This window comes from Mustela erminea, chromosome 9 (genome assembly GCF_009829155.1).
Source record: "Mustela erminea isolate mMusErm1 chromosome 9, mMusErm1.Pri, whole genome shotgun sequence".
NCBI lineage: Eukaryota > Metazoa > Chordata > Mammalia > Carnivora > Mustelidae > Mustela > Mustela erminea.
The window spans coordinates 8,430,815-8,453,662 of NC_045622.1; the positions used below are offsets into that span (position 1 = coordinate 8,430,815).

The 22,848-nt window shown below is 39.3% G+C and overlaps 1 protein-coding gene across 4 annotated transcripts in view; it reads left to right on the plus strand.

Moving 5' to 3' along the window:
* Positions 1–22,848, plus strand: part of SIK2 (salt inducible kinase 2) — a 125,748-nt gene that overhangs the window by 71,312 nt on the left and 31,588 nt on the right. For all 4 annotated transcript variants that reach the window (XM_032358851.1, XM_032358852.1, XM_032358853.1 and 1 more), the window contains exon 4: positions 16,672–16,833. In XM_032358851.1, the coding sequence (XP_032214742.1) occupies positions 16,672–16,833 (162 nt within the window). The remainder of the gene's footprint in view (positions 1–16,671; positions 16,834–22,848) is intronic.

Here is a 22,848-nt window from a genome sequence, read left to right on the forward strand (position 1 = left end):
CTCACTGGCTTTTCCAACTTGTTTGGTTAACAGACATCCTTATTTATAGAAAAGCTTAATAGTCCACAAATATTTGAACAGTACAGAAGGTATTCTGTTTGAACTGTTGGTAATACTAGAGCATGATGAACTTTAAACTAAAAATGGGGCAAGCTCAGGCTTTACCTTTAGCTTCTCTTGGAGTTCCACAGCTCTAAAAGGCCCTAGTATCCTGAGATATGTTAAACTCCAATAGAATATTCTTTGACTACACCTTGGATGTTCAGTAAACCTTGGAATAGCAGTTTTTTAAGTCCACAATCAAATTTATGAAGAAATCAATTTATTTTTTGTTAACATTCTTGTAATAATTGACTAAACAGTGATCAGACTTAGCATTTATCAACAAATTCCTAGAAAACAAAGTTGGTTTACCATTAAATTCTTTCTGCTTTCTGTTCAAAGAGGAGGGAAAATATAGATAAGAAACAGCACCTATGAGGGATGCAAGGACTTTAAAGGTCTTTCAGGTTACAGAGCCATGTTCTGCGTTTGGTGGACTTGAAGCTCTGAGATAAGGTTGCAGATACTTTTTTGAAACTCTGTAGATCAGGGGCACCTGGTTGGCTCAGTGGGTTAAAGCCTCTGCCTTCGGCTCAGGTCATGATCTCAGGGTCCTGGAATCGAGTCCTGCATTGGGCTCTCTGCTCACCAGGGAGCCTGCTTCCCTTCCTCTCTCTCTCTGCCTGCCTCTCTGCCTACTTGAGATCTCTGTCAAATAAATAAATAAATAAATAAATAAATAAATAAATATAAATAAACTCTGTAGATCAGACCACTAGTAGTTTAAACTGTGGCTTTAACAAAATTTAGAGATTAGTGAGAAGTACACCAGATTGTATCTTAGAGTGTTTTATTTTAAATGTGTGCATCAGCATTATATGGTAATAATACGTTTGGTATTCCTCAGAGTAATGATTAGAAAAACCCATTCCTGGTTAACCTGGTTTACCTGGTTAACCATGCTTATAACACAAGACTAGCCACTTAACCCACCTGGAGACATCATTCAACGTAAGAGTTGAATCTGCAAACCCAGCTCTATGAGGTCATGTCTGTCGTCCAATATTAATCTTTCAAAGACCACAAGAAGAAAACTTTGCTTATTAAGACTGTACTCTAAATTCTGTTACTCTGGTTCATCACTGCTATGTTCTTAGAACCAGAAGGTTCCATAGCATTTACAGTTTCTTTTCCTGTTGTTAAAAAGGGATTGTTAATTTATTAATTTAGCTACACAATTAGAGGCCTTACTCTCCATTCTCTCATTTGTGTTTCTGTCATTCTGAATATTCTTGTTTTGGCACAACACTACTAACTTTATGAGATATCAGATATTTTCTAAAACTGCCAGAGGTAGGGGTCCATGCTCTGCCCCCTGTGTCAGGTCCTCGAATACCACCCAAACTAGAACCATTTATCTTTGAACTTTCCTGTAGGATTCTTGAATTTGTCTGTTTGCTTCTGGCTTCTAGCAGTCATTTTCCACCTAGGATTCTGTCCTTTCTGCCATGCTGCTGAATGAGTGGTAGTTTCAGAGCTGCTACTCCAGTAGATCTAACTTCTCCCCAGCCCTAAATTAAGTGCTCTAGGGAACTTTGTGCCAGAAATTTCAGGGAGATTGAGTTAAAAATAAACCAAGAGGGAACTATACACTTAAAAATGGTTAAGATGGTAAATTTTATGTTATATGTATTTTACCTCAATAAGTTTTTTTAAATAAACCAAGGGGAAATCTAAAGTGATATCCAGTGGTATCCACTTAAGTATTAATACTGAATTAAAAAGCAACCTTAGAAGTTATATTAAGTATATTAAGTTGTATTAGGTATATTTAGAAACTGAAGCCTAGAAAGATTAAGCGATTTGCGTAAGAGCTGAGAATAGAGCCCAGTGTTTTCAACATTAGTCCATGTCTTTTTGGACCTATCTTCTTTAATTACTCCCTTGACTTAAGAGTTAGCCATAATTAACCACTATGTCAATTTTATCTCCTTGGAACTTAATCGTAGTTTGTTCTTCATGAAGCATGCCTAGCCAGTTTTGTCCCCCTTTCACAGCAGGGAGCCTTGGAATTGGAGGCAGTGGGTAAGCCTAGGTGCTAATAATGGGTGAACTGGCTTAGAAAAAGTGGTTGACTAACCTCTGTCTCAGAGGAAACCAGACCAGTTTCTTCACATCATCTACGTCATAGAGACAAATGAATACAGTTTGAGCGGTTCCCAACCAGTTCTTCTTTGCCAGTCGGGTTAGCTTTGATACCTAAAGACGTCATCCCGGTGTATAAAAAAATGGTTAATACAAGGTTATGTTTAATAAAGGACATAAAATATCACATAAATTGGCAAAAATGTTCAAAAGATTTCTTTGTGCAAGCGTACTTCATATTCTAGTTGAATAAGCCTCTCTTTTCTAGTACTGGAAATTTTATCAGTCCTATTTCTGCTGCGATGATGTTGCACAACAACTCCACAATTCAGTGATCTGCATCAAGTATTTTTACTTTTTTTTTTTAAGGATTTTATTTATTTATTTGACAGAGAGAGATCACAAATAGGCAGAGAGGGAGGCAGAGAGAGAGAAAGGGAAGCAGGCTCCCTGGTGAGCAGAGAGCCCGATACGGGGCTCGATCCCAGGACCCTGGGATCATGACCCGAGCCGAAGGCAGAGGCTTTAACCCACTGAGCCACCCAGGCGTCCCATGTTTACTTTTTAAGTAAACCCCACATCTCACATGGGGTTCAAGAGTCATGTGCTATACCATCTAGGCCAGCCAGGCACCCAACAAATACTTTTTTTATCTGTGGGTCAACTGGGGTGGCTCTACTTCAGGCTGTAGGTTGGGTTTTGGTCTCTTCCACATGTCTCTCATTCCGGAACATGCTCTTGTCATGGGAGACACCAGAGGTCAAGTCAAACCCACACACATTCCCCATGATCAAGAACAAAAGCAGTAGGGCAGGGATCTCCATCAGCTCTTCTCCTGGGAGGCATTGCAGAGTTACCCAGCAGAAGATACAGAAGTCTGTTACAGGGAGAGAGTGAAGAAATCTACCACAGAAACATTTCAACCTTGTAATGTCAGTGTGTTACTGAATTAACTGCTCTCTCTGATTACTGGGTAGTTGAACAGATAGCTGGAGTCGTGGTTTTTTCCCAACTTGCCCTTCCCTTTCACTGTTAATCTTTCTCCCCAATAACAAGTGACTGAACATATCATTGTTTCTTACTAAGTGGGACCCCAAGAAACATAAATCATAGTCAAGCCATTGGCCAATAAACTAAGGGGCTCGACTTTTTCTGAACTTAGGTGGGAGACTTGATTTGCTCTTTAACTAACTTTATTGCAAGAACTTCACTGACAAATTCTTACTTAGTAGAGATTAATCTGTACTCTTGAGTTCTCTGTGCCAACGTCTTGCCTTTTTTTTTTTGTAATTGTTTGAGTACAGTTGACATGCTGTGTTACACTGGTTTCAGGTGTACAATATAATGAATCAATCTCTACATATATTATCTGTGCTCACCACAAGTGTAGCTACCGTCTGTCACAAGGCAGTGCTATTACAATACCATTGACTGTATTCCCTGTGCCTTACCTTTCGTTCCTGTGACTTACTCATTCCACAACTGGAAGCCTCTATCTCCTACTCCCTTTCACCCATTTTTACCCATTCCCCCAACCCCCTCTCCATCTGTGACCATTTCTGAATGAACCAGTTCAGCCTGGCTCCATTGTTTCCCACTGCCATTCACCTGAAGAACTTAATGGAAATCTGTGTATCTGCCCTTTGATTTATGAGTGAACGAGGGCAATGTCTTAGATCGCAAATGTTTGCTGAAAATGTGTCCTTTGAGTACCTATATAGAGAAACCAAATTACTAAGATTAATAGATTTGCTTCCTTCATCATCAGCGTCTTATTCTCCAAGTTTGACATTTGAACCTAATTCCTAAAAATTAAGTGGTTTGGTAAATGATGATCAGTTCTTTGGACTATATTTCTTTCCTTCTTAAATAATTACATATCAGAATAGCTATCTGGATGTATTTATCTGTGTAAAGAATGTGTTAGAAGTGTGAGCAGATTGCATTTATAAATATTATTATAACACTACCATAAATTGAGTAAATAGCACACAACATCAGTAGTTCAGCTTAGAGTGACTCATTTATCAGTCCAGTCATACTCACTCATTACTCAGGAATAATTCACAACAGACTTTGAGGTCCCGTAGAGATGATAAAAATAGGTGGGATGAAAATACCTATTTAGGGAATTGTCTGGAATGTTGAATGCCATCAGATGACATCATCATCTGATAGTATTAAATATGGCTCTGGGCACTTTTCTAGGCATAATTTTCATGACATAATTTTTTTAATCACTGCCTAAAAAACAGTCTGGGACAGTTAATGAAATGTTACTGCTAAATTGAAATCAGTAAGAGGACCTAGCTATTGTTCTGAAATGATATTAAGAAGAGTTTATGAAGTTTCAGACAGTATCTCATCTAATGTCTGTAAGCCAGCATTGCGTCATGACATCTTTCTGTTACTGTCTTGAAGGGCTGATTAAAAGATTTTATTGCTGAACCTTATTTTCTTGTATGTGTTAAGAACTCGTTTGCATTGGGGAGTGAATTTTAGTTCCTTGTGGCTTGCACAGCAGCTCTTAATCAGGGCCATTCCCATAGTGGTGCTTCATTTTTTTGTTTGAATTTTTGTTTAGTGGAACTTATAGCTTATTAACGTAGAGTTCACCAATTCAGATTATTTTTAAGTGCTTTTAAACTGTAAGTTAGATCAGGTCTTTCACCTGCTGAAAAACATTCAGTGGTTCCCCAGTATTTTAAACTACAGACTCCCTCCTAAGGCTTGCTAGTTCTCGCTGAGTTTGACTTCACTTCTTCCACTCCGTCAGAGGCCCTCCCCTCTTCTTTGCTCTTGGTGTTTGGGCCTCACGGATATCCTTTTGGCTTCATGGATGTGCCATAGCTGTTCCTTGAGTGCTTTTCTCCCCATTTGAAATAATTCCTGTTCATAAAGGCCTCTCCGGATCACCCTGTCTAAAGTGGCTTCCCCCAGATATTTTCCAGCTGATTGCCCTATTTCCCTGGCATTTATTATCCTGTGCAATTATAATTCTTATGTTGTCTCCTCCCAAATAGAAGTTTGGAGAGGACAAAGGGTTGAACATAGTGGCTGACACAAAAAAGTTACTCAAGTATTTGTTGAATGAATGCATAAAGGATATCTCTTACACTCTACACTTAAAATAAAATTTTAACCTTCTTCCTTAATTTTATTCCATGAGAGAGAAAGCACTGCGCTTTGATATTGACCTGAAGAGAGTCAGTACAGTTGAGGGTCCAGGTAGTTATGCTACTGTGCTCATTACTCTGTTCTAATTAATTTTACTCTGACTCATGGCTGAGAGTGTGTGCGTGTGTGTGTGTGTGTGTGTGTGTGTGTGTGTGTGTGTGTATTTAAAGATCTATACACATACACAGAAAATGAACCAAAAACCACGTTCTTTGTGCATGTTTATTTTTACAAGTCTTCTTGCTTGATTTGCCTTATTAAATATTTCAAAATTGGAAGTGCATATTTTATAACTACTAGACTCTTAGTAGACACTGCAGACAGTGTATTTTCATGCACAGGTTAAAGAAAATGCTGTGTGTGGACAGAAACCAATCCGATAGATGTGGAAATAAAACATTTTTTAAAAGACTCTTTTCCATTAAGTTAGAATTCATGTGTGAAGCAGTTTAAGGTAGAGTCTTTTCACAAAAAAACAAAACTTGGGGTTTATTACTGAGAAATCAGAGTAGTCCAAGGCTTAAGTAATTTGTTCAAGGCCATATAGCAGTGAGAAGTAAACACTATTCAAAATCAAGCTTCTCTGACTCTAGAACTTATTTTGACTGTACTTTGAAATCTCCCTAGGTCCAAAGAAATCAGAAATGTATTGTATTTGTATGTCTTATTAAAAGGTATGCAAAAAATTTTAAGTCTTCTGTTTGATATCCATTCCTATCATCAGGATTGCAACCTATTGACTTCTTCGTGGGGATTATAAGTAATTTTAGAAAAGTGTGATATATTTGCTTTTAATTGTTGCTAAAAACTTTAAAACTTTATGTAACTAAAAACTCATCTTCTCAGAAGACTGGTTTGCTTCAGTATTTCCACTAGGCTTGAAGAACTGATTCAGAATCTGAGAGATGCAAACAGTCTAATGTAGGGAAATGCTGAAAGTACATTTAAATTGCCAAAGTATATACCACAAGCAACAATTTCCTTTTTGTCAGACACACAATTTGAAATGATTATATATTTACAAAAACGAACAGAAAAAAACAAAATCTATAAAAGATTAAAAATCTGTAGTTTCATGATCCATTCATAAGTTGTCTTCAGGTTAAAAGCTTAATTGAATATTTTAAGTTATATTGTAATATTTAAAATTAGGATAGCCTGTGTCATCCTAATTCAAAACTGATCATATACCTAATCCATTTTCTATTAGTGGTTACAGTGAAAGTTGATACACATGTTAATGTGCTAAAAACCTTTCAGGTTTTTATTTAATGTGCCTTCCTTTCTTAGTTATATTTTATCTAAGGGTTATCAGTTAGAACCAACACAACCTAAGTTGACAGAGATCAGAGTCCTGATCTCTGGTAAGATAGAATTTTATTTTACAGTGACATTTTGTACCGATTAGAGGAAAAAAGATGTTAAAGTTGAGTAAAGATTTGAATATGATTTCTCTTCAAATTTGGTAATTAAATGAGAATTCCTCATAGATTTTATAGGTTAGAGACCTCTGACCAGGATTTAATTGTCTAGGATGAGTTGTTTCTTTTAAGGCTAGTTAAGCAAAAAAAAAAAAAAAAAAAAAATTAAATTAAATGGATATCAGACTTTTTACTTCCAAATTACAAATTGGTGAAATTATAAATTAAGTCCTTTTAATATAACATCAAATATTTAATTGCATTTCTTTTTTGGGCTATTACTCAGCTTCAGCTTTAAGGGGTGTTAATAATTTCTGACTGAAGAATTTTAAATCTTTTTGTTGTTGTTGTTTTGAGATTTTATTTATTTATTTGACAAACAGAGATCACACATAGGCAGAAAGGCAGGCAGAGAGAGAGGAGGAAGCAGACTTCCTGCTGAGCAGAGAGCCCAGGGATCATGACCTGAGCTGACGGCAGAGGCTTTAACTCACTGAGCCGCCCAGATGCCCCTGACTAAAGAATTTTAAACTGAGAATTGAAAGGTCCCTAAAACTTAAGGAAATGCAACTGGCTGGGTTTCTTCACTTTGATAAGATACTGGGAAGCTGCCTCTTATCCCTGGGCAACAAGATGGGATGCTACTCTGGTGGTGGTGGTGGTGGTGGTGGTGATAGCTACAGTGGCTTAGAAGGTGGGAATGAAGTTCATTAAAAGAAAGATGAGTTCAGTCTTGAAATCACTGCAGCAGTAGAGAGAAAATCTGTGTAGGTACACAGTTGAGTAATTGTTGAAAGGTCAAATGTGCCCGGCTAATCTGGAGGTTATTTTTGTAAAAATTCTGATCGATGAATGAAATATCTCAAGGCAGAGTTCTGAACCTCGATCAAACCTCAGATGTTATAGACCCCCCCACCTTGACATTGCACACAAAATTTTCTGTGTGTGTTTGTATGTAAGTATAATTTTCGTTAGCTTCCCGATAGAACTGTGACCAAAGAGTCTCAGGCCAGAATGTTAAAACAAATCTTTGCTGGAGTGACTGAAGAGACACCCGGAGGCTGGCACCAAGTGAGAAGAGTGTTCGAGGGAACTGACAATACCAGCTACGAGTGGAGCAGAGCAGAGGTGATCCGCGAGAAGCCGATAGTTGAGATTAATTCTGCGAGGAGATGTGTATAGCAAAAGAAAGGCAAAGGGCCAGAACTAGACAGTGGTAGTTTTATGTGCTGGAAGAGAAAGGTCATTTAGTGAAAGAAATGGAGAAAAACTATAAACAGAGAATCAATAGGGAGAGATGTTTATTTTGGAAACCAATTAAGCATAAAATATAAATTGAAAGGTCATAAAAGATGAGAACTGAGGAAAGGTAATTCGCTTCAGCCTAGAGAAGTTGCTGGTAATTTTACTTTAAAGCAATGTCAGGGGCGCCTGGGTGGCTCAGTGGGTTAAAGCCTCTGCCTTTGGCTCAGGTCATGGTCCCGGGGTCCTGGGATCAAGCCCTGCATCGGGCTCTCTGCTCAGCAGGGAGCCTGCTTCCCTCTCTCTCTCTCTGCCTGCCTCTCTGCCTACTTGTGATCTCTCTCTGCCAAATAAATAAGTAAAATCTTAAAAAAATAAAAATAGGGTGCCTGGGTGGCTCAGTGGGTTAAGCCACTGTCTTCAGCTCAGGTCATGATCTCAGGGCCCTGGGATCAAGTTCCGCATCAGGCTTTCTGCTCAGCAGAGAGCCTCCTTCCCCCTCTCCCCCTCTCTCTCTGCCTGCCTCTCTGCCTACTTGTGATCTCTCTTTGTCAAATAAATAAATAAAATCTTTAAAAAAAAAAAACCAATGTCAGTGGAATATGAAACACAAAAATCATATCATAGGGGGTACCTGGGTGGCTCAGTCAGTTAAGCATCTGCCTTTGGCTTGGGTCACGACCTCAGGGTCCTGGGATTGAGCCCCACATTGGACTCCCTGCTCAGTGAGGAGTCTGCTTCTCCCTCTCCCCCTGCTCATGCTCACTCTCTCTCACTCTCTCAAATAAATAAATAAAATCTTTTTTAAAAGAGGGGAGGAGGACTTTTGGGTTAGTAGATGGGAAAGGAAAGTAGCCTGAGCCAACCCTCAATAATCACAACACTAGTAGCAGTCATAGTTGAAATAACGGCCGCTAACGTGATTTGAGCACTTGCATTGTCAGACACCACGAGGAGGGTTTTTTCTTTTTTAAATTGCTTTTTCCATTTAACCTTCACATAACCTTGTCAGGTGTTCTATTATTCTATTATTATTATTATAATTATTCTCCTCATCATCATCCCCAATTTTGGATTAGCAGATGGCGGTTGGCATGGGGCAGGGGGAGTTAAGTAATTTGCTCAAGGTCACATGGTCAGCAAGTGTGAAGACAGAATTTGAACCCAGGCAGCCCAGCTCCTGAGCCTTCATTTTTAACCCTGCGCTATTAAATACTAGAAATATCTGCAGTGATGTAAGAGGAATATGGAAGGTTTCTATGTATTGATATAAAATGAAAAAGAAAAAGGATAAATGTTTTTGCATAAGAAGTGGGGAAGGGGCACCTGGGTGGCTCAGGTCATGCCCTCGGTCCTGGGATTGAGCCCCGCATCAGGCTCTCTGCTCGCGGGGAGCCTCCTTCTCCCTCTCTCTCTGCCTGCCTCTGCCTACTTGTGATCTCTATCTGTCAAATAAATAAATAGAATCTTTAAAAAAAAAAAAAGTGGGGAAAATACAATTATATATACATAATTATACATATCAGATGAAATAAAGGCTAAATAAAAATTAATACAAGTTACCTATAGGCAGAGGAGGGAACAGGGATAAAAAGTAAGACTTCTTGGGCTGTATCTTATTGCATAGTTATAATTTTGGCATCATTTTAAACATCAGGTAATTTTTTTACATACTCAAAAAATAAACTTACACAGGAGGAATATACCACAGATAGCTTTTCAAATAACTTCACAACAGTAGAATTTGGACTGTACATTCTTTATTTCTTTGCATTGTGTGTTCTTAGGATGGTATTAAAAAGATTAAAAAGAAATTTTAACTTTAAACTTCATCCAGTAATTTTATTATTAATAGTAGTATTAGTATAGCTATTTTTACATTATTTCATATATATTGTAGGATAAAACAAGTAATTTATGTTAATATTAAGAACCAGGATCTTGGAGTGCCTGGGTGGCTCAGTGCGTCTGCCTTCAGCTCAGGTCATGATCTCAGGGTCCTGGGATCAAGCCCGGCATCGGGCTCTCTGCTCAGCAGGAAGCCTGCTTCTCCTTCTCCCACTCCCCATGCTTGTGTTCCCTCTCTTCCTGTGACTCTCTCTGTCAAATAAATAAATAAAGTCTTCCCCCCAAAAAAAAAAAACCAAAACCAGGATTTTTTATGTTAGAAAAAAAGAAATACATGTGTAAATCAAAGAAAAGTAATTCCTGAAATGGGAAATTTGAAATGGAGTGAAGTCATTACTTTTTTTTCTATTTAAAAAGACTTATTTCCTAGCTCTATCTCTGAAAAGTCGTAGAAGCAATACCAACCCTACCATACAAAGCACACTGAACACCCAGATACCATTGCCCAATAAAGAGAACCAAGGCTTCTTGGAGAAGTGACTGATTACAAGTTTGGGGCAAGAAGTATTCATGTTATGCATAAGACATTTTTATTATGCCAGAAAGCAACAAAGTCATTGAATATTTCTGTATTTAAAAACAAAAACTTATAAAGGGATTCTCACTGGACAAAGGTGGGAAAAATTTGAGCATCTAAAAGAACACTGACTGTAATTAATTGAAATAAATTGGATTAATTGAATATGTAAGAATCCATGTACCCGTCATGATACATAAGAGAATCATAAAATAGTAAAAAAACTAAAAAGTAAACAAACATAAAATCTTAATAGTTCTCTTTGGAGGTAACCAACATGCCAGCCCCTTACTCTGAAAATCGGTTTGACTTAAGAAGAATTAAACACTCATCTTTCCTGACCTATTATAGTTACAGTTCAGGATAACTAAATAGCTGAAATTGACAACAGAAGAATTTCATCTAATAGTTGTGGGAGGAATAAAATAATTAGAAAGTCACAGTTTTGCAACCCCTAATGAAGTAACTGGTTCGGGTTCAACCTCTAGTAAATACTAAACCTCTAGTAACCTCTAGTAAATACTAAAATTAATGCAGTGGTTCTCCAAGTACAGTCCCTGTTCCAGTATCTTAAGCATCACCTGGATACTTATAAAAAAATACATAAATTCTTGGGCCCTTTCCAACGCCTGCTGTGTCAGAGACTCTAAAGATTAGGTCCCAGCAATCTGTTTTAACACAGCCTCTAAGGGTTCTGGTGTATACTAGAGCTTAAGAACCGTATTAGGAAAAAGGCAGATGAGAATGTTTCATTGCAGGACTGCTATTACCCCACAACTCCATGACCAACCTTAGCGCTCCTAGAAGCCGGAGAACCGGACATTGTATTCCCCCAAGTAGATGCACCTACGACATATTCTTGCCACCCTCCAAAAAAATTAAACTTGAATCGTTCTGTTCTTTATACGTTAATTCCAAATTATTGGAAATACAGGAGATAAGAGAATAAGTTAAGCGATATCATGAGGAAGTAAAAGACAAACCCAGATTGTAAGATGACTGACTGGTTCCTTCAGCAAGTCAGCAGCACAGGAAAAGGGGAGGGAGGGAAACTGTTCCAGGAAAAAAAGGATTCCAAAGACAAAATAAGGAAATACAGAAAGTACATCTTGGGCCTCCTGGGTGGCTCAGTCTGTTAAATGTTCAAAACTTCTTGGTTTCAGCTCAGGTCCTCGTCTCAAGGTGGTGAGATTGAGCCCCATGTCAGTCTCCTTGCTGGTCACGGAGCCTGCCTAAGATTTTCTCTCCCTTTCCCTCTGCCACTCCCCAGCTCTCTCTCTTGGGGAGGGGGGAGTGCATCTTGTTTGGGTGGTTCCAGTAAGCCAACTAAGGAGACTTGAATTCAGACAGTGAATTAGATAATATTAAGGAATTGTTAATTTTGTTAGGTGTGGTGATGGTATTATGGTTATGTAAGAAAAAAAAAATTTTTTTAAAGATACATAGAAAAGTATTTAGGGTGAAACAAAATGATGCCAACATTTGCTTTAGGTTACTACAGAAAAAAAAAGTAGATGAAGCAAGTATGGCAGTATGTTGACAACTCTTAAATCTGGGGTATTCATTATACGGTCTTTTCTACTCTCATGTATGTTTGAAATTTTCATAATAAAAATAGAAAATTTTAAAAGATACCTACAGAAATTTTTATTAGGTTTGTATTTATTCCTATGCTAGCCTTTGTCGTGGTATATTGTAATTGCCTATTTACTTATCTATACCAGTATTTCTCAAGTTATCAATATTGAAAGACCAACTTTTTTTTTTTAAAGATTTTATTTATTTATTTGACAGAGAGAGATCACAAGTAGGCAGAGAGGCAGGCAGAGAGAGAGAGGAGGAAGCAGGCTCCCTGCTGAGCAGAGAGCCAGATGCGGGACTCGATCCCAGGACCCTGAGATCATGACCTGAGCCGAAGGCAGCGGCTTAACCCACTGAGCCACCCAGGCGCCCACAAGACCAACTTTTTTAATTGTCTAATATAGACCATGATTTTGATAAAATACAAAAGAATCAATTACCATAAAAGCAAAATGGGAGGAAAGGACGTACAAAATAAAACCTTAAAAGTTTTGTTATTAAAGTCAACAAAATTACATTTCATGTATCAGAACAAATGTAAACATAGGAAAAAGCAATTTTTTAATTATACCCATCAAAAATATGCATACAGGCAATTAGTATGGAGAATTGCTGTTATACTCGCTTGTTCTGTAACCATAACTAAGTTTGTCAGGCAAAACATGGGTGAGCATTTTGCATGTTACTTTAGGACCTTGGACTGAGAACAGCGCCTCTCCCAGAGCAGGAGGAAGTGTACCTAATCCGGTGTTCTTTCAGCACAGGTTTTTACCGCAGTTACTTCTGTTGCTGATTTCACAGCAGATGGTACAGTTTTCAGGGCTGCCCACACTGCAGAAATCATACAGAATGAGGAAGGTTCACTTGGGAGTGAACATACCAACCTTTTTAAACAGGCATTCTCTTAATCTTTCAAACATGGATGTTGTCATGCTTCTCACAGTGTGTGACATGTTTACTGTTAAGCAATTCTGGCTTTACGTGGGAATTTTAGGTCCAGACATAGCATTCCTTTCCCGCCGCCCCCTCTTCCCGCCCCGGACAGTACCTTTCCTGCCAGGCTTCAGAACTTTCCTTCCTCCTTGGCTAGAATTTGGACTGATCACTTCCAAAAACCAGTCTGTACTCTAGATTCTCTTGTGCCTCCTAGGACGCATTTTGTCGGCGACGGTTCGTTGTTGTTCCCCCATATACTTATATTTGTTCGCATTTGGATCCCTTAGGTTTCTCTGTGTTGCTAGAATCACAAAAATTTTTTGCATTAGTTCACATTGACTGAGCATTTTTTACCTTTTTTTTTTTTTTTTAAAGAAAGATTTTATTTATTTGCAGAGAGAGAAAGAGCACAAGCAGGGCAAGCAGCAGGCAGAGGGGGAAGCAGGCTTCCCACTGAGCAAAGAGCCCAATGCTGGGCTTGATCCCAGGGTTCTGGGATCATGTGTGACCTCAGCCGAAGGCAAATGCTTAACTGACTGAACCACCCAGGTGTCCCTGACTCAGCATTTTCAGCAGAAAGAAATTTTGTCTCTCTGGAAAAGTCATTTATTTGTCTATGAGAAAATGGTGTCCTTAGAGCTACCGTTTAAGTGGCACTTGGTATGGAGTTTCTGCAAAGATAAATGCAAATTAGCCGAAAGATAATCCTGTACAGAATCTTGTACAGAAAACACGCTGCATTTCCTCAGTATTTGCCCACAGGGCCAACCCTTTGTTAAAATTTCCCCGTTCATCCAGTACAGAAATGAGGCTCTGGTTTACTCTTACGAACAGGTTTACTCTTACGAACACATCGTTTAGGTGGTAGTTAACTTAGACGTAGTCACTCTGATGACTACTTGGACATTTTGACTGAAAATTCTATATATTCTTAAATGAATTTTTTTCCCTGTAGATTCTGAATGTCTATTATGTATGCTCTGGAAAGGCAAAAGGAAGATGTGGGGAGCTGATCATCTACATTTGGGATAATAGCAGATGAAGAAACACAGAATGTCTGCTTACATTTTTTTTTTTAAATTTCAGTATAGTTGACGCACAATGTTATGTTAGTTTCAGGTGTTCAACTTAGTGATTTGACGAGTTTATACATTATGCTATGTTCTCCACGATTGTAGCTACTGTCTGTCCCATTACATCACCATAGTGTCACTGACTATATTCCTCGTGCTCTAACCTTGATTCCTGTGACTCACTCATTTTGTCTTGTATCTCCCTCTCCCCTTCACCCATTCTGCCCAGCCGCACACCTCATCCCCTCTGGCAACCGTCAGTCTATTCTCTGTATTTATAGGTCTGTCTGGCATTTTTTTTTTCCCCTATAGCCGATGTCAGAGAAATTACTGTCTGTGCTCACTTCTAGGTTTTTATGGTCCTAGACACATTCAGGTCTGTCTGTTTATATTTAAAGCCTCTAACATGTATAGTAGTAATAGTCTACATTTTATAATGGTCGATGATACCGTCCATGATCAGTCAGCTAAGTAGTTAATAAAAACTGTGCCTCTGCTGTTCTGTATATAGTCCTAAAAAAGTGTGGGGAGGACCTGAGAAAATGATATGTCCCCGACCTTCAGAAAGCTTAAGTCGAGGTATCTTATTTTCTAACACGCAGTGTGTTAGAGTCAGAGCTGTGTGTGTGTGTGTGTGTGTGTATACACAAACCCAAACACGTATGCACTTTGAGATATCATTGAGATACGTGTAGGGAACTACAGTGGGAGCCAATGTGCTATCTCGATAAGGAGTTCAGGTTGGAGATTAGTTCTACTTCAAGTGACCAGGAACTGTTTAAGGGCAAGGTAGAATTGAAAGGATATTTAGGATTTCATTGAAAGGATAGTTAGGATTTCAGCGGGAGTCTAGTAAAGAAGCGTGATACAGTTTTTTAAAAGCAAACATTTGGGGCGCTTGGGTGGCTCAGTGGATTAAAGCCTCTGCCTTCAGCCCAGGTCACGGTCCCAGGGTCCTGGGATCCAGTCCTGCATCAGGTCCTCTGCTCAGCGGGGAGCCTTCTTCCTCCTCTCTCTCTGCCTGCCTCTCTGCCTGCGTATGATCTCTGTCTGCCATGTAAATAAATAGAATCTTTTTTAAATAATTAATTAATTAATTAAAAATAAAAACAACCAACATTCCAGATTAGCCATTCACTTACCAGTTGTCTGAATTCAGCCCGATTGTTATCCCTCTGATCTTCAGCTCCCTCATTTATAAAATGCAAATTAAAATTATAGTTATGGTAGAGGGGTTTTAGGATGATTAAGGGGGAGACAGTGATACAAACATGCTTTATGAAGTGTAAAATGCTGTGGGGCGCCTGGGTGACTCAGTTGGTTAAGCGACTGCCTTCAGTTCAGGTCATGATCCTGGAGTCGCAGAATCGAGTCCCGCATCGGGCTCCCTTCTCCCACTGACCTCTTTCCTCTTATGCTCTCTCTCTCTCTCTCTCTCTCTCTCTCAAATAAATAAACAAAATCTTTTTAAAAAAAATAAAGTGTAAAATGCTGTACACACATTAATTTTATAATAAATATTGAGGATGTCCTGAGCCAAAGCCATGGAATCTCAGTATCAGTAAACCACATAGCCTAGAGCAGAAAACATAAGGAGATGAATGAATATTGATTTACCCATGCAGTTCCTAAGTTGGGAAAACAATTTTAAATTTTAGAAAAATCCGTCAAGATTTCTGCTGACCCTTTCCCCTCAAAAGATCATTTCAGAGGCCTTTCAGATGTTCGGGTGAAACTTGCATGAGCTATACTATTTCGTTTTATTGAGTTCATGTAAACATACTCAGAATTAATTTTCAGGTAAACTGCTTTGATAGGGATTATAACACTGCACAAAGATAGCTAGTATATCTTGTGAGGTGTATTTGCTTAGAGAACCTGGCTATCATGTTTGATTTAGAGAACAAGTCTTGGGTAGAACAGAAGTGCTCCACCAAACAAAGCAGGGTGTGAATTATTTAAGCTGCTTCCAGGGACCACTGTTACAGTTCCAGGTGGCTGCTGATAACTGTGGGAAAGGATCGCTTACAAGAAAGATAGCCTTTGTCTGATGGGATGGCAGGAAATGGATTCATGGGGTTCTTTTTTTTTTTTTTTTTTTTTTTAAACGTAAATTTTACATTTAAATGTGGCTAGGAAAAATAGTCAATAAACTTGTAAACAGAACAGAGGACGTGCTTAGGCATAAAAAAGCATTGTGAATTATACTGTGACTGCCATGCTACTTGCTTTTGCCTGGTCTTGCGCTCTCTCCATTTATTTGGACTCCAGTGAAATGTGATTGGAATTACTTTTCTCAAGGCAGGGAACTTGAAGAACAGCATGTTACTTGAATACTCACTCCTGTTCATTTAAAAAGCTTTTGAATAGGTGAAGGGGATTTAAGAGTATACTTACCTTGATGAGCACTGTGTAATATATGGAATTGTTGAATCACTGTGTTGTACACCTGAAACTAATATAGCACTGGGTATGAACTACACTGGAATTATAATAAAATCAATTAATAGATTTTTGAGGAGAAAAAGTTCTACCTACTAATAGTGGGGATTTTTTGTTGGTTGGTTGGTTTTGATGAATAATCCTAAATTTTCTCTCTCTCTCTTTCTTTTTTTTTTTTTCCTGACAGACTACCTTGCTAATCATGGCCGGTTAAACGAGTCTGAGGCCAGGCGCAAATTCTGGCAAATCCTGTCCGCTGTTGACTATTGTCATGGCCGGAAGATCGTGCACCGTGATCTCAAGGCTGAAAATCTCCTGCTGGATAGCAACATGAACATCAAGCTAGCAGGTAGGGGGGGAACGCTGCTGGCTCTAACGAGGCAGGAACATTTCTACCAGCGCATTGGGCCTTCTTAAAGTGTGCTTTACTCACAGTTCTACGTGTAATGACAAGTAAGAGAAGCGGGTTCATTGTTAATGTACATGGTGCCAGGACTAGGGTCTGATTTGTGGCCAGGATCTTGTGCTCTGCTGGAAGAGGTCCATTTGTCTGCCTGTGCACATGAGGTAGGGGACTGGGAGCCAGCCCAGAGGAGCAGCCCAGGTCGCTAGTGCTCTCTCTGCTGTCCTGGTCGTGGGTGATCACGGCTGAGAGGACACAGCCTGATAAAAGTGTGGTGAAGATGAATGCCTCGCTCTGGTATAATAAGGTTTTGAGTTACACGTGGGAGGTTAAGGGTAGAGATTATTTTGCTAGTTTTTCTCCTGCCGTTTTCACAATTGTAAGAGGTTTTATATTTTATAGTCCAAGTTTATTTATTCATATGGTCAAACATTCAATCAATATTTACATGTCAGGTACTGTGCTATGCGAGGTATACAGGGGATAAAAATCCTCTGATTCTAAAAGACTAGTGGGGAGATAAGAATAATTAAAATACAATATGTTGCCCCAAAATGTATATACGAACTGCAGCAGGAATCTAGGTGAAGGAACAGCAGTCCCCCTGCAAAGTCAGGGAGCCCTCACAGGGAAGGGACTATTTGAACTTGGGCTTGGGGGATGGATGACTTAGAAGCTTGCCAGGAAGAGAAACGGAAGTGGGATATTACACACAGGCAAACTGGAAATACCACCGATGGAAGGGAAGGAGCTTCAGACTGCTGTGGTGGGGAGCTATGGCTCAACATTGCTGGAATGTCAGATCTGTAGGCACAAGGAATCGACACAGGAGGCACAGGTAGGCAAAGAGCAGAATATGAAGGGTCTTGAACGCCATGAAAAAGATTTCAGAGTCTATTCTGTTGGTAATCGGGAGTGCAGCCTACTGAAAAATGTAGGGTGATAGGCGTGAAGGTGAACCTGGGCTACTACGATTAGATTTGCGTGACGGAAGGCGATTTCTTTCTGGCGGCGGCAGAGTCAAGATGGGTAGGAGGGGGTGAGACTGAGGCAAGAACATTAATAAGGGATCTAAGGCAGAGTCCAGTTAAGAAGATGTGGGTCTGGGCTAGAGTAGCAGCAACAGAGGTTGTAGGTGTGGGAGGGAGACTTACTTTTGTTAGGGTATGGAAGAAGATAAGGGGCCTGAAGCAAAAGCCTACCAGAGTTTGCAAGTCCTGGTGTTTTGTTCTAGGATTATTCAAGAGGAAGAGAGGGACACCCAGGTGAGAGGAGCTGACCAAGAAATTACTTGCTGACTAGCTAGGTTGGATACTCATTGGTCTTCTAAGCTTAGAGACAAAACAACAGCCTTGGTTTGTTGCATTGGGGTATAAAATAGAAGCTAAAAGCCTCTGATTTGTGCATGTAACTGTTTTTTGGTTTGGGGGGTATTTTTAAAGATTTTTATTTATTTATTTAACAGACAGAGATCACAGGTAGGCGGAGAGGCAGGCAGAGGGGATGGAGGGAAGCAGGCTCCCTGCTGAGCAGAGAGCCCAATGCGGGGCTCGATCCCAGCACCCCAGGATCATGACCTGAGCCAAAGGCAGAGGCTTTAACCCACTGAGCCACCCAGGCGCCCCAGTAACTGGTTTATTTCTATGCCATTTCCCATTAGTTTTTGCCTTGGGCATTTGAGGGAAAGCAAATAATTAATTTTTACTTACTTTAACTTTAATTTTAATAATTAATTTTAAATGCCAGTGTTACGTATGGTTCAGGGAGATAATGGATTTTCCATTCTGCAGGCTATGGCTTTTTTTTTTTTTTTTCTAATGGGATTGCCTGAATAAAAGAGTTTTTTTAAGTTAATCTGTTTCATTCCCATTATATATATATAAAGATTTGTATTGATTTGTCTTTTCTGTTCTGAAAGTGCACGGTATTGGTGTTTCCATAGTTTCTTATGTGTGTTCACTCCTCCCATTTGTGTGTTGTTGTTTTTCTCCTCTTCTTTTGGCCTTTCCATTGGTCTCGTTCGTCTCACTCCTGTTTGCCAGTCGTCAGAAGTGCACCGTCCTGGGACTTCTCGTTTACTTCTTGAAAGCATCTGTTGCCCTCAAATTGTCCTCTTCAGAGAAGGCTCATGTTTTTTGAAGTCCTTAACTCTGTAGAAAGAAAGAGTTAAGAGCTTCACCTTCATATTCCTTTATCACTAAAACAAAAAACTCACAAAAGCATGTTTCCAAGGCATTCTGGGAGTCTTTTTAGGCAGAGAAAGGTTAGCAGTGTGAGTCATATGCTGTGGAAATGACAGAGTGTTCTGTCACTAACATCTCAAAAGAAAATGTCAAAGTAGAACACCAAAGAAGCTTGCAAACAAAATATACAGAATATTCCTTTAAGGTTATAACCAATTTTTGCCTGGCTATAATATGTCTCCTGTAATTTTGGCGTATAATATAGGTAGGTAAACTCAGTATTTCTAATGTCGTTGAGTGGTATTCACAGTGAGGTCTCTTTGACTTTAGGAAGCACAGATTCTAAGTTTCCAAGCATTATTGGTAAGTTTTTCCTCAAGGGTTACTCACTAACTGATTTTTGGGTTTTATAATTCAGTATTGATGCATTTAGTGTCATTGATTCCATACCTCACAAGTGGAGACGCGCATGTGCGCACACACACACACACACACACACACACAGTACATCTTAGCCCTCAGATATCCTCTTGTTCACATTTTTCTGTCATCCTCACCACCGTTTACCTCAAATTTTAGTAAAAGTTTATTTGCTCCTAAGCAAAGTCCTGGGGATTGAAGTATTTCAAGACAAAAATGATAACAATGCAAAAAAGTTCAACTCTGCTGTCACCTCGAGGAGTTAACTCAAAACCAGAGCTTTAACTAAATATAACACACGAAGATAATTATAAAGGCGATGAGGCTAGGAGAAAGACTAATTCTTCCTGAAAGAACGAGGGAAGTGATTCTCTAAGACTTGATTAAGAAGAAGGCATTTGTGGTGGGACAGGGGAGAGAAAAGCAAAGGGGCTGTGAGGTACAGATGGGGGCTCCAAGCAGGTAGATCAGCATATGCAAAGGCAGGCCCGAGAACTCAGATTGTGCAGGAAAGCTGTGGACCAGAGCTAGTGGGACATAAGCACCTGTGACAAATGACAGGGCAAGAGCCTGGACAGGTAGGCAGAGCTACATCATGGAGAATCTCACATGCCATCAGAAGTTTATATGTGTTTCCGTGTTTTTAAAGAATTTCTCCAGGATATTTATTTTTAATCCATAGATTTTATAACTTTTTTTTATAGTCTTGCTTTCCTTTAAAAACATCATCTTGTGATTTGTGAGGATTCTTCTTGAATTTTAAATTCTAACACATGTAAGAAAGATGGGACTCCATGGAAAAACTGCAAGAACTCATAATAAAATGCACAATTATTGCCTCAAATTATACTTTGCTTATTCTCCTTATGAATTTCTCATTAATTGCTAAATGGGCCAAATAACTGAACTACGTTAGCCATTTTGTACGTTGAAATTGAAGAGAACGTGTAAACCAAAACTAGCTGTAAATTACAGTATTTTTCTTGGTTCATAAGACAGAAAATGGGGTAGAAGTAGCAAATGTGGTTTATTTTAGTAAGTACAGAAACATGGCTTTGAAATCATTTTCTAATTTATGCACCTCCAGTGGATGAAGACTTCAGATACTAATGAGCCGTGGATCCGTCCATACCCGTGTGTTCATTGCCTCATTATGAGACCTCTGGCCTTTGCAAAATACCAGGCAGAATGCAAAGAAATACTGGCTTTCGTTCATTGTAGTGGTTATGGTAAAATTTTCCCCTAGCTATTTTGGCTATGACCATTCAGGCATCAGCTTGAGAATAAATAGGTGAAGGACATTTAGTTTTGTTCTTCACCTTTCCTAATCTGAAATGTTTATAATAAATACTTAAAGATAAAAATGTATGAACTACTTGGAGGAAGTTTTCAGAAAATATCACCATTCAAACAAGGCTTCTACGTAAAGACCGTGGAACGTGATAGCAGACCGTGTTGGTGGGAACTCTGGCTGTGCCACGTAGCATCTGTGTGACCTTGGGCTAACTATTTATGCTCACTGAGCCTATGTGTCCATATGTATGAAACAGATTAATCTGTTTCTCAGGAGTATCACAGGGACTTGTGATAATGTTAGAGACAGGAGGCCAGCAGGTAAGAGTATAGTCTCTAGAACCAGACTACCTGGCTTTGAATCGTGGTTCTGCCACTTACTGGATAGGTGACCTTGGACATGTTACCTAACATCTCTGTCCTCCGTTTCCTTATCTCTGAAGAGGGAATGATAGAAGTTCATATCTCACAGTGCTTACTAGTTAATATTTGCAAAATACTTAGAACAGTGCCTGGTACATAGTTGATGCTATTTAAGTGTTCGTTAAATAAATTGTTAAAGTCCTGGGACCATGTAAACACTCAGTAAAAGGGTAGCTATTCTTTGTATGTAATTGACTCCATGTGAAAACAAGTCCTAAAAATTCTGATCGTCATGTAACCCCCCTCACCATGTTTTTTTTTTTTAATTTCCCAAGGCCTTAACGCCTTATTAATACAAATCTCCCAAAAAGTAAGTTTATTATTTATATTCTAAATTGTCTCTACTTGATATGAATTAATTTTTTTTCAAAGAGGGACTTTACACATAATCACTGATGTGTAGTAGCCTGGTAGATCTCACTTCTTTTCTGAACTGACCCATGACTTCCAAGTAACCCATTATCCCTCATTATCATTTTTAACAACCTTCGTATTCACAGAAGCCTTGAGATAGCGTTTCTGCATATATAATTCCAGTTTTGTGCCCTGGAATCAAAAAGAGGCTAGGGGAGGCTGAGAGAGGTAGTAAACTATTTGTTAGAAGTCTCCTGTTTGCTATCCTCCTGCCACTGGTATTCTGTAGAAAGAGCTCTGCGTCAGCAAGCCCAGGGAGGCCGCCTCTTTATCCTTCAAGGCCCTGAGCACCAGCAACACATTAAGCCCGGACCATGGAAGAGTGCCCAGAGAGTTTTGTTGAGTTTTGTTGAGTTTTGGTTTTCCCCTCGTCTTCTCCCTCCCTGCTGTCCTCCCCACTTGGGGCTAAGGAAGACCATTGATTGGCTCCTCAGCTCGCTGAACTCCCTTACGGCACACATTGATGCCCCACACTGTTTAGCAGGATCACATGTCGTCTCAGCCGTGGTGACCACTCTCGTTGCCCTGCTGTGGGGTGGAGAGGGATTGACTGATGTTCGCAGGGGAGCTGCGCACCTAGCCTTTCCTTGCTGGTGGGCAACAAAGCACACAGTGACGTCAGTGCTGGCCAAGCCCTGTGCCGTTGACATAATGTATCCGCTTCATCTCCACCACTGGCCTGCCTTTCGTTTGTCAGCTTTCATTTCCTCCTAATTGTCTTCTCTGCTCCTGTGATAATAATTACAGAAGAGGTGTATCTCTCCAGCGAGACTGGGTATCTGAATTCTACTGGTAATTTTAGAAACGAGGATAAAATTAACCCTAAAGCCATCTGCTGCTCTGTAGGAGAATTTTTTAAATTATAAATTAGACATTATAAAACACTGCTGGTGATTTAAAATTGCCTTGGTGGTGTTGATTCCTAGAAGTCGTGCACTTTTTCTTAGCTTAAAGACTGGTTTTCGGGGTTTCGTTTTTTCCCTTTTCAGAAAAAGTTTATCTAATGACTTCTTCTGTTTCGTCTTTACGTCATTTAAATAAAAATCCTGTAAGTATGTAGTAATTATAATCATTTTGCGACAGTAACAGTGACAGACTGTTTAACATCTTCTATATGTTTTTCACAACCTTTGTTTTATTCTCTGTTTCCTGGCTACTTGAAGAGTGGTCTGGGGACCATCAGCATGAGCATCACTTGAAGCTTGTTAGAAATGCAGAGTATCAAGCC